At 51.2% G+C, this 11,905-nt stretch overlaps 1 protein-coding gene and 1 pseudogene across 2 annotated transcripts in view; both read left to right on the top strand.

Annotated features, from left to right (window-relative positions):
* The first annotated feature begins 3 nt into the window (after window positions 1-3).
* Window positions 4-11,905, top strand: part of CATSPERD (cation channel sperm associated auxiliary subunit delta) — a 32,890-nt gene continuing 20,988 nt past the window's right edge. Inside the window, exons 1-6 of one of the 2 annotated variants that reach the window (XM_036234042.1) lie at window positions 4-499; window positions 2,355-3,292; window positions 7,605-7,677; window positions 8,353-8,467; window positions 10,176-10,243; window positions 11,403-11,516. In XM_036234042.1, coding sequence (XP_036089935.1) covers window positions 3,237-3,292; window positions 7,605-7,677; window positions 8,353-8,467; window positions 10,176-10,243; window positions 11,403-11,516 — 426 coding nt within the window. In that variant the 5' untranslated portion in view covers window positions 4-499; window positions 2,355-3,236. Of the gene's footprint in view, window positions 3,293-7,604; window positions 7,678-8,352; window positions 8,468-10,175; window positions 10,244-11,402; window positions 11,517-11,905 lie in introns of both variants that reach the window. The other variant, XM_036234041.1, reaches the window with a different exon arrangement.
* Window positions 4,672-4,789, top strand: LOC118612613 (annotated as a pseudogene).

Raw genomic sequence — 11,905 nt, 5'->3', positions numbered from 1 at the left:
GCAGCGTCCCCGTGTTCCAGCCAACCTGTCTTCCGCTCGAGTGCTCTTGGGGTCACGTGCAGGGCAGTGAGCACGCGGCGGGGCGCGCGGAGAGAGCTGCAGTCCCGTGGAGCGACAGCGTTGAGATCGTGTGGACAGCCCCGTGCATGCACAGGCATGCGGGCGGCACGAGCACGCTCAGGCTCTGGCGGCCTGCTTGGCGGATTCGGGCTCCCGGGAGACGCGCCTGCTCAAACTAGACGGCCCACAGGCGGCTGTCTGCGCAGACCCGCGCCCCGGGCGGGCTCGGACGCCAGGCGGACTCGCGCGTCCGCGCGACAGGTTGGCTGGACGACCGGGACGCGCCAGTGTGCGCATGCCCGACTGTGAAGCTCGGTCACCGGCGGTTGAGGTGCAGTGGTGGTGGCCGATTCTCGAACGAGATGCTGGTGTCGATGCTGGTGATGGTGGCGGCGACCCTTCGGCTCTGTCCACTGGCCAGAGCTCAGCCGCTGTGCCGGTGGGGCGGCTCTCCCGGGCTTGGGGTGCTGGCAGGGGTCGGGGAGGTGGGGGCTCATCTGAGCGGAGGCCTGGGCGGAATCCAGGAGTAAATGCTTCGCTTCCCAACCTCTTTGAGGCTTCCCAGTTTACTCTAAGGGGAATCAAACTTGATACCTTGCCTTCTCCCGCCCTACTCCCTCAGTCCATCACAACAAACGCCTACCATTGCCAATTCAGAGTTTTGGCCAGACTCTGAAACCTTAAAGCCACGACCCTAAGTTGTGCCCTCTTGTCCACCCCCCACCCCGGCGGCCAGAGGAATTATTGATAAACGAATCTGGTCTCGTCATTCCCCTCCCCCGGTTCTCGCGGCACCCAGAATAAAAGCCAGTTCTTTGCGCATCCTGCGTTCCTGGCGTGGTCTGGCCCAGAGTTTCTCAGGAGAAGCGGTGCTAAAATTTGTGGTCAATCATTCTCTGGGGCGGGGCCTTCCTGGGCACTGCGAGGTGTTGAGCAGCATCTCTAGCCTCCACCCACTAGGTACCAGTACTGCCTCCTTCCCCAGGCTTGACCGTCAATCAAAAATGTCCCTAGCCATGGCCAGGGGTACCCTGACGATTTGAGAAGGACGGACCTGGCCCCTGCCCACCCCTGGATCACTGCTCCAGCCACACCGTCCCTTGAACACGCCAAACTTGGTCCAGCTTTGGGAACGGAGGAGACTTGCGTTTGACTCCCGCTTGGTCATGCTTTGCTTCCAGGTTTCTCCTTGGCTTGTTCCTCATGGATCAGATTCCAACTTCAGTAGCGTATTTCCTTGTTTAAGGCCCCCCCAAATCTAATACCACGTCCTCCCTTCCCATAGTTGCTTTTTCCTATCAACCACTAACTTCTGTTCTTTTGACAATTGTTTTCTGTTGCCGTCACTAGAATATTAGCCTATAAGGGTAAAGAGTGTTTATCTCATTAACTCCTAACCCAGAACATTTTTAGATTTCAGTAACTGTTAGACCAGTGAAGTCTCTGCAAGGTGCCATGGGGCTAGAAGGATGCTAAAGCCCAGTTCCTGTCTTCAGGGGGGTCCTGCCTGGAGTGAGCTGTCACATTTAGCAGGACCCTATTTACCAGTGAAATAGTGAATTTGTGCTTTTGATGAATGGCCTCATTTGATCTTTACAACAAGATCCACAGAGTACTGATTCCTTAAGCTTAGTTTATAGATGTGAAAACAGACCCAGTGAAAATAAAGACACATAGCTAGGCAGTGAGGAGTAGGGTTTTCCAGTAAGATTTACTAGGTGGATTTGTCTCAGAATCTGAAAAGACTGGTTATATCTAATTCTCCCATTTCCCCACATGAGTTCTCAAAGTGCGGTCCCGGACCAGCAGCAACAGCATACCTGGGGATTTGTTAGAATTGTGATTCCCTGGGCTGCTGAATCAAGAGTCTCAGGTGGCGCCCAGCCACCTACAGTCTTATCAAGCCTGCCAGGTGCTTCTGGCGCACATCCAAGATGGAGAACCTCTGCCGTAAACTGTACCAACATGCTCCCAGCCACCAACATGCCTCCCCCGAAGGAAAAGAGAAAAAAAACAATCCTTGGAGTAGAAATTTCTAACATTCCTAATCTGGGGCCTGCAAATGAGCCTTTATGAGCCCTTGGAAATCATGACTCCGTTTTTGCATATCTATACGTCTGCTTGTGGGAGAGGAGTCCCCCCAGCTGCACTGGGTTTTCCAGGAGCCCCTAGAACCCTAAGAGCATCAAGAACGGGTACTTAAGAGTTAACCCAGAGGCAGACTGGTTAGAGTCATGCTGAATATTCAATAAACATTGACAGATGTTCGTTGGCCTCTTGTCATTTACCTCTAGTAATCACATCGTGAGGACGGGCAAGGTGTTTCCTATGAGGCAGCAAATGCAAGGGGTATGTGGCTCCGTGTTTAACACTTTCACTTTCGTCTAATCACTAGATCAGAACATTTCCCAGTATTTCGGGGCTGCCAGTGTTGTGTCAGGCATAGAACATTGTCTAATCCTTACCATCGCCCTTTGAAATGAGGGACTTGTTTTTCCCATTGCGCTAAACAAGGTGTTAAGAAAGATCAAGTAACCTGGACAAAGTCAGGAGAGAGAAGTGGGTTTGGAACTCAGATCCAAGATGGAGAGCCGGTGTTCTTCTATCTGATAGAAGATTTCCAATCCCCAGTCACCTAGGAAGCAAACTGTTGCCTTGTCCCTTTCCCTCAACTTGTGCCTAAAATGCACGAAAAAAAAATATATTTCACCAGTTAAAATGTATTTCTTATTGACATCACATTATTTCAGAGTAGTGTCAGCATTTCTGAATAATCGCTAAGTGACTGGTTTCTAACATGTTAGCTTTATGATTCTTTGTTCTCTAACCTCTCTAATAACAACCTGTAAATAAACAATGTACACAGAAGGAGATGCGATACAAGTTATCTTGCATTTTTTCACTTTTTATTTTATAGTGAAAAAGAGATTCACAGTGAGTTGCAAAAACAGTTTAGAGACGTCCCAGATACCCTTCACCCAATGGTGCCATCTGACATAACCAGAGTATAATATCAAAACAGAAAGAGGACAATGATACAATCCACCTGCCTAATTCAGATTTCACCTTTACGTTTTCAGTGTTGCACATGAGGACATTGTTTGTGACAGGTGTTTATCATCATTGGTACTAAGACTTTGTGACTATCTCTCTAGGACCATGAGCGTCTTTCATCTATGACAACACGCTTGATTAGACATCCTTGCCAGGAAAACATAGCCCTGTATCTAGGGTAAGTCACTATTTTTTAAATTGTTACCGTCCTTTTTACCAAAATGTTAGATTTGCCCTCACTGATTCATTCAGCAAACATTAAGGAAGACGGCTCTGTCCTGTGTTGCTAGTCGCTGGCCTGCAGGGGGTCCACTGTTGGGTTGGGGGTCAGAGGATGAGAGATGAAGAGACCAGCAAGGCAACTAAAATATTTGCGGTATCCTGTTGTACCACCTGTCATAGATTCTTGATATAAGCACTCATGGGTGAGGTCCGAGGAGAAAATGCCTAGGAAGTTTCCACTGGGGAATTGATGCCCAAACTGGGTTTTGAAGGATGAATAGGAGTTCACTGCGGGGAGGGGAGAGGAACCAAATATGAAGGGGTGGGCATGGAGCATTCAGAGGGGTGGAAATGCCACACCCGGCATGCACTAGGGGTTGTCAGGGTACAAGGTTAGAAAACCAGGTATGTACATGATACAATGTGTACCCCCTGTCCTCAAGGCGGTGGGGGATTTGGGGCCATACCATTTGTGTTTAGGAGGATTTCCAAAAGCCCAGGTCAAGAACACACTGCATGACATGGAAAGCCTAAGTGGAAAGGAAGGCCACGTAAGGGACTAGGAGGCCGGCTCAGCAGGACTCGCCACCTCGGGGTGTGTGGAATGGAGGGGAACGAGTGGTCGGAGACAGTGTCTAAGTGTCTGGCCGAAAGGCCCAGGAGAGGGGTGGCAGCTCAGGATGGCAGGCTGCCTGCAGGACTTGGAGGACACATAGGGCCAGAGGTGGGAACTGAAGGTCACGTCCAGGCGAGTGGCGGCTCTGGCTGCGGCCGCAGCTGCCGTCCCCCAGGCATCACGTGCTCAGCGGTCGGAGCAGATGGAAGAAGAGAAAGAGATGGAAAGCAGGAGACCTAGAAGCTGAGGGAGGAGGGGTGGAGGAGGACGGCTGTCACGGGGGAGCCATGGGGGCAGTCGGGCCCAGGGGAAGCCAGGGCACAGAGGCCCAGAGTTCAGGGTACTGTCTCCAGAAGCCAAGATGACAGAAGAGAGGAGAGAGGTCACTGTGGAGAGCTCAGCAGGAAGGGACGCAGCGTATGGAGGTTCCCGCTGACAAGAAGGGCCTGGACCGAGGCGGTGACCACCTGGACAGGTCCCAGGGTGGGGATGGGGAGCAGCACAGCAAGGCTGGCCCTGGGCAGGGTGAGGACTCAGCTGCTCCTCCCATGGCAGAAGCGTCTCAAAATGGCAAGATGCGAACTCTGTGGTTCCTTTAGAGCTGACCTGCCGTCGAGTGACCACGAGCCACATGTGGAAAAATCCACCAGTCAGGCTAACCGTACTTCAAGTACTCACTGTGGCTGCCATGTTGGACAGGTCAGAAACGAACGTCTTGTCAACATAGCCATGCCACCCTGAGTGTGCCCGATCCCATCTGATCTCGGAAGCTAAGCAGAGTCGGGCCTGGTTAGTACTTGGATGGGAGACCACCTAGGGAGACCAGGTGCTAGAGGCATAAAAAATAAATAAAGAAAGAAACAAATAAATAAGAGATTTTAAACTAACAAGGTCCTTGCAATCTATAAGGTCAACCAAGGCTTGCCTCACCTAAAAAAAAAAAGAAGGAAGGAAGGAAGGAAGGAAGGAAGGAAGGAAGGAAGGAAGGAAGGAAGGAAACGCACATCTCTGTGGGACAGCAGTGCTTCAGAGGGGAAGTCGCCAGGACGGCTCCCGGGGTGGGTCGGCCGCCATCGGATTTTATGTGGCTGGCGAGCTGAGAGTAGTCTTTACAGTTTTATATGATTGGGAACAAAAAAAAAAACCAGAAAACTAATACTATGTGACACATGAAAAATGATACGAAATTCACATTTCATTGTCCACAAATAAAGTTTTATTGGCACAGGACCACATTCATTCGTATTGTCCGTGGCTGCGTTCACATAGCAATGGCAGAGTTGAGGCTATGCCACCCCTAAAATATTCCCCAACTAGCCCTTGACAGAAGAATTTTCAGACCCCCAGCCTAGGACACAAGATGCTTAAAAGGTACCGTGACACCCAGACACACGGGAGTCGGGGAGGGTCCGACTCCAACAGCTTCCGTAAACGAGAGATTCTACTACTTAACAAAATGAGACATCACTTTTTGCCTGTCGCGTTGATGAGGATGAGGTCCAACAGGCATGAGGCTGAGTGGGACCCCCTTTTGTGGAGGGACAGTTTAGCAAAATCCGTCAAAATATGCAGCGCATTCTCGGACACGACGATCTTATTTCTAGGACGTCACTCTACAATTCTAACTTGTTTACGTTTTCTAGTGCACATCTTTCCCGAGAACTTTGTCCCAGCCCCAGCTGGCCCCTCCGCCTGGGGCGCCCTTTCCTCTTGCAGCAGGGGGAAGAGCATTCCAGGCCGCAGGGACCACACGTGCACAGGCCCTGAGCCAGGCCCGTACTTGACAGGAGAGCAGCTCAGATGCAGTGGTTAAGGGAGAGAGAGTGACGATGGACGTCAGCAGTAGCATCAGATCACGTGGAAGGCCTGGCGATGAATTTGGGTTCCGGGTTAATGCTGGCGGAAAGCTCAAGGTCTACAGTGCTGAGGGTTAGAAGCCCTGAGGCGGACCGAGGACCGCCCCACAGGACAGTTCGGAGGCTCTGCCCGTGACACTTCAGGACCCAGGCCGCCACGCGAGCGTCCTGAGCGCGGAGCGGCGTGGTCACTGCCTCAGCTCTCGCCTTCTGGGCTGGCCGTCGGGACAGATCTGCTTTTAATTGTTTTCCTGTTTTCTCCGCCTGCTGACAGTCGTCACCTTTTGCTGTTACCGCCACGCCAGTCGTTTTGGCACGAGAGTCCCTCGCTCTCTAACTTACCGCTTTTAAACTATCTAAAACCAGACCACGTAAAATTCGAAGGCGGGCATATCAGTCAAGTGTTTGACCTTGAGTCCATAAACAGTAGGGTCTCGGTGTCGCACACGCTGAAGCCGCTTGTCGCTTGGGTCCAGGTTCTGAACCCGGCTTCTGACAGCGGTGGCCGGAAGAGTGAGCCACTGTCTGTTTGTTCCAACCTCAGACTTACTTCTTTGCATTTTTTTTTCTAGTGAACTAAAGAAGGTCTTGTGGGCAAAAACGTGTCCCCAGAGCCCGGTGTTCGATAAGTGTGTGTCAAACGGATGAACGAATTAGAGTTTGCATTTTAAAAGAGAAAATAAGCAGGACCCTGATAGTGTTTTGGGAAACTTCTGTTTAGAAAAACTTACCTGGACGACGGGTTCTAAAATAAAAACAGAACAAAAGATAAGTAAACGAAATAAATATTGCACACAGTTCCTGCCTCAGAGTTCCTTCCTCCACCTATGTCTTACTGGTTTCGATGTCGATTGTATACATGCCGAAAGCATTTAACCACGAAAGAGACAACGTGAAAGTAAAAACAGCCAACGGAATCACGTTGCTTTCATTCAACTTTGTATTCGAGGTCCCAGCCAGTGCGATGATAAGCAAAAGCTATGAAATATAAAACACAAAGGGAAAGAAAGACATTTGCCAAATCCAAGTGTATCAAAACCAGAAGTGGCAACTGAGTGCAGCAAGTTGGCCAAATTCAAGACAGACTCTGAAAACATCTACAGCTCTCTTATGAACCAGCCGCGGCCACTTAGAAAAGGCAATTATGAAAAATACCATTCGCGATGGCAACAAAAGCCTTAAAATACGTGGGCATTAACTCAGCAGTTCCTGTCTGTCTAAAACTGTAAAACTTTGGAGAGCAGGGGAGGAGAAGACCTGAAAATGCCACGTTCAGGGTGTTCAGGGCAGCTGCTCACGCCTTAAGTTCCTGCAGGAAGAAACAAACTCTTTCTTGTAGACGCAGCCCTGATCTGAAGCCCTTTACTTTAGTTGGATTAGGGCCATGTAAATGACAAAACCACAGGTCGTCCCTAGCAAGGCAGGCTGTCATGTAATGAGTGTTTCATATACTATCACATTTGACGTGGTTGCACTTTTGAAATAATGTTATTTCAAGAAGCCAAATAGCCAGCCTATGGAGTTTTACTCCTACAAAAACTAGGTGAGTGGGTGGATAGGTGACAGATAGATGATAGATAAATAGATAGATGGATAGATAGACAGATGGATGGATGGATGGACGATAGATAAATAGACAGAGGATAGATATATGATAGATAGGTAGATGATAGATGATAGAAGCCAAACGGTTCCTTGTTAAAAAGGAATTTTGTTTGAATGGAACCTTTCCATTGTCTTTTTTCTCTTGTGTGTGTGAAATTGTCCTAATTTAACCCTCTTATTGTTTATTTCAGAAGACAACTTTTTTTCACGAGAAACAACTTTGAGAGTAGTCTCCTTCCGTTTTCCATCCCTACGATACTGCAGGTAGTTATTTTACAGGACAATCTGAAGGATGCTTGAAACAGCTAATGCTCACGGGGAAGGTATAGTTTGGAAATACCACATCAGTCTGTTTTTGTTAGTTTGGAGATTTATTTTACAAAATGTATCTCTTAAACACACACAGCAATTTCTAAGCCAAAAGGAGGGTCGAGTCTGTTCTGTCCTTGCTACCAAAATGGGCTTTTTCTCCCCCCCCCCAAAAAAGGAAGCAGAACCATTGCTAGTGCCTCCTACGGTTGTGATGGGAATGGATAGATTGCACACACTAATTTAAAGACCTCCCCAAATTGCCCTAAACACAAACAGAGGGACATTCACCCTCTCGGCGGCTCTCTCGAGGGAGCCTGCCGTTCGCGCCCCCGCCTCAGACGTCGTGCCATTCCAAGTGCCAGCATTTCTCCGAGGAGCGACGGTTACGCTCGGCATTCACGCCCCTCGTCCATCCTTCGTCCTTAGGCTTCGTCCTCAGAGAAGGCTGTGGTGAAGGAGCGGGAGGCGGAGTGAGCTTAGGTCGGTTGCGGCCGACCCCAGAACACATCGTCCCCAGTATCTGGGAAGCGACGGCTCCTGCTCGCACACACCTGCGCATCTCGAGGTACTGCTTCCCCAACTGACGCCCGAAGAGCTGACTAATGTCACGTGTGCCCTCGTTCGCAGGTCGGCGTACCGGAAGTCACGCATGCTCATTTTGCCGGTCCGCTGCTGCTGCTCGTAGTGAATCAGAAAGTCTACTTTTATGATTATGAAGCAGAGTTCTGGGCTCCATCTAGAGGTACATGTTTTCGTGGGTTTTTTTTTTTTTGCTTGAGTTCAGCCGACATCAGAGAAAAGATTAAGTTCAGAAGTGTAAACCATACTGCTCCTTGGACATGACCTTGCCCTTTAAAATTCAAATGAGGGTCAGCCTGAACCCCCGTCCCACAGGGTGGGAATCTCGGGTTTCTGTTGGGGATTGCAGTGACAAATCGCTACGACGACTCCCAGGCGCTTGGTGCCAAGGCTGTGTGGCGGGAAGATTCGGGCCCCATTACTTCATATTAGGGACAGGGGACAGCCAAGAAAGGTGAGCTTGAAGAAGAGAGAAAGGAGAGAGCCGAGGGGAAGGAGGCAAGGAGAGGGGGTCGAGAATGACAACAGGGAGACGCTAAGTTTTAGAGAAGAAGCGGGGTGGCCTTCTCTTTTTCAGGAAAAGGGAGGAAGGGGGGGGAGCTCGGGTGCTCATGGCCGTGAGGAAGGGGTCAGGACGAGGCGCTTCTCGGCACTGCTGACATTTGGGGCTCGGTCCTTCTCTGCTGGGGGGGGCCATCCCGGGCACTGTGGGGTGCTGAGCAGCATTCCTGGTCCCTACCCACTCCATGCCAGGAGCCCCCCCCCCACGAGTCCTGACAACAAAAATGTCCCCAAACCACCACGCATCTCCTGGGAGGTGACATCCCCTTTGTGGAGAACCCCTGGGTTGGTAGGTCACCGTCTGGCAGTTTGCTCTTCTTTTGCTTTACTTATATTAGTTTTGGGAAAGACTGGGGTCCCCCGAGATGGTGCCCTGCCCCCCGCCAGCGCAGGGCCCGCCAGGTGCTTGCCAAACACTGGCTGGCGAGCTGCCCGCAGCCCCCCGAGAGGGCCGGGAAGCAGGGCAGGAGGGCCGTGGCCTGGCTCGGCCTCTCTCTTTTGCATGACGGTGTTCTCGTTTGCCGCTCAGCGAGGTGACTGGGCAGACTTCGCTCCGCCAGCGCCCGGGAGGTTCCAAGCCCCTTGGATTTCTTGGCCACGGTCTCCACTGGAATTGATGGCCGAACCAGTCTCTAACAATGTCGCGCCTTCGTCTACGGCGTCGAAGTTGTGTTTTTCTTCCATGGCCATGACACGGTCACTTCGGTTTCAGTTCTTGGAGGAACCGCGGTTTTCCACCCCTGCACCATTTTCCACCCCCACGACGGTGCCCAAGGGGTCCAGTCTCTCCACGTTCCTGTCAACAACGCCCATTGCTCTGCGCCTGTGGTCGCAGCCACCCCACCGAGTGCGAGGCGGCATCTCCCGTGCTTTCGCTGTGGGCTTCCTCAGTGATGTGTGACCTCGCGCATCTGCGCCTGCACTTGCTGGCCACGTGCCCATTTTCTTTCAAGCTCTAGTTCCTGCATTTAAAATAGAATCGAAGAGAAGGGAGCCCTTCCTGCAATTGGCAGAGTCCCGAAAGAGTGTCCGCAAAACCTGTGGTTCTGCCCCTTCCCCCCCCGCCCCATGACACTTGGCAATGTCTGGAGATGTTGTGGGTTGTCGGGTCTGGAGGAGGGTGCTGCTGGCACTGAGCCATGGGAGGCAGGGACGCTGCAAAATGTCCCTGGACGCGCACAGGACGGCGACTCCCGCCACCAAGAACGGTCTGGCCCCAAATGTCAGCAGTAGGTCGAGAAACCCCACTCTAACCTTTTCTCTGAACTTCAGGGCGCTCGTATAGTTTTCAAATGATCTTTTCCTTTCAGGTATAAAACACCCTGTTTCACATCTTTCTGGTGATAATTGTTGCTACGGTGAACATTTCCTTTGCTTGGTGAGTACCGCGTGTGGTCTGCCGTTCTTTGCTCTGCTCCGGGCACTGAGTTATGAAAAGAAATAGGACAGGGTTGGCCTCGAGGGCTGGACCCTGATGGCCTTGGCGGCACGTCCTCCCCAGGGCTCGGGAAAGGGCCTCAGATGCAGGAGGGCTCTGGTGCGACTTGCAGATCACTGACGGACGTGCCGTGACTACGTCCATCTTCCTGCCTTTTTCGAACTTGTTATTTTGAAATAATTATCGACTCTACGAGAAGTTGAAAAAAATCACAGAGTTCCATGCACCCTTCACCCAGCTCCCCCGGCGGCTACCTGTTACTTAACGACAGTAGAATACTAAAACCAGGCCACGGACGCGGATGCCAGTCCTACACCGTCACGCTGTAGCGTCACGGAACTGCTGCTGGACTGCTCCATCGCCCCGGAGCCCCGCGCCTCCCTGACCCCGCCCCTCCAGCCCCTGACTACCACGAGTCTGTTCTCCATCCCGGCCACTCGTCACTCCGAGAACGTCACATGAATGGGATTAATGGGCTCATCCAGTCTGGAACCTTTGGGGTTAGCTTTTCTCAGCTAAGTTCTCTGGAGACTCACCCGATGGGTCGTGTGTATCTCCAGTCCGTTCCTCTTCATGGCCAGGTAATATTCCGCGGTGTGGCTGTACCAGGATGTGGTTGCCTCCACTTTTTGGCTATTGCCGCCCCCCCCCCAAAAAAAAACAAAACAAACGAACAAAAAAAAACCTGCTAGAAACATCCACATACAGATTTTCATGCAGACATAAGTTTTGGTTTCTTTGAGACGAATGCCCAGGGGTTTAACCCTTGGTATATATATCTCCTTTTTTCATTGAAACATGATTGACATGTGACATCGTACACGCTGAAGGTGTACTCGGTTCGATACGTGCATGCACTGCAATATAAGCACCCCGGCGTTAGCTGGCACCTCTACCACGTCGCCTAATTACCATTTTTTTTTTTTTTTTTTTTTTTGCGGCGAAAACTTTAAGATCTAGTCTCTTAGCAACTTGGAAGTTTATGGTACGGCACTATAGTCTCTAGTCCCTGTGCCATTCATTCATTAGACCTCTGGGACTGATTTGTCCGCCCTCCACCTCCTTCTAAAGACACTGTTCTGTGTGCGTGTTCTTCCAGGATATAAGCTCTTTCATTTTCGCTTATCTGTACGGAGATGCGATCGCTCAGACCAAGATCTATTTCTCAGATAACCAGGGACGCACATTTCAGAAGTACTTACAGAAAGGACAGGTATGTTGCGTTTTGGTAAGAAAGTGAGCAGAAAACACACACCTCGCGGGTAGCTGGAGTCATCAGCCCTCAGCGGGGGGACCAGTGCTTTTCTCTCTCTCGAAGAGCCCAGAGCCCGGCTGGCAGGGAGGGCAGGGAGGGATCCAGGGCAGAGGAGCTGGGGAGGGAGACGAGGCAGTCGGGGAAGGAGGCGGAAGGGCGCCGGCTGCGGCCCGTCTGCGAGCTGCACATTAATCGGTGCCTCACCTCATGCCCCCCACGGTCAGTGCCATCGGTACCATCGTCGTCCCCGCTTTACAGATGAGAGAACCGTACTGGGTTGAGTATGCGTCCCCCCCCAAAAAAAAAAATTCACATCACCCAGAACCTCAGAAAGGAACCTCGCTTAG

The sequence above is a fragment of the Rousettus aegyptiacus genome, unplaced genomic scaffold, assembly GCF_014176215.1.
Source record: "Rousettus aegyptiacus isolate mRouAeg1 unplaced genomic scaffold, mRouAeg1.p scaffold_m13_p_16, whole genome shotgun sequence".
NCBI lineage: Eukaryota > Metazoa > Chordata > Mammalia > Chiroptera > Pteropodidae > Rousettus > Rousettus aegyptiacus.
This window is presented reverse-complemented; position numbering and strand designations above follow the sequence as displayed.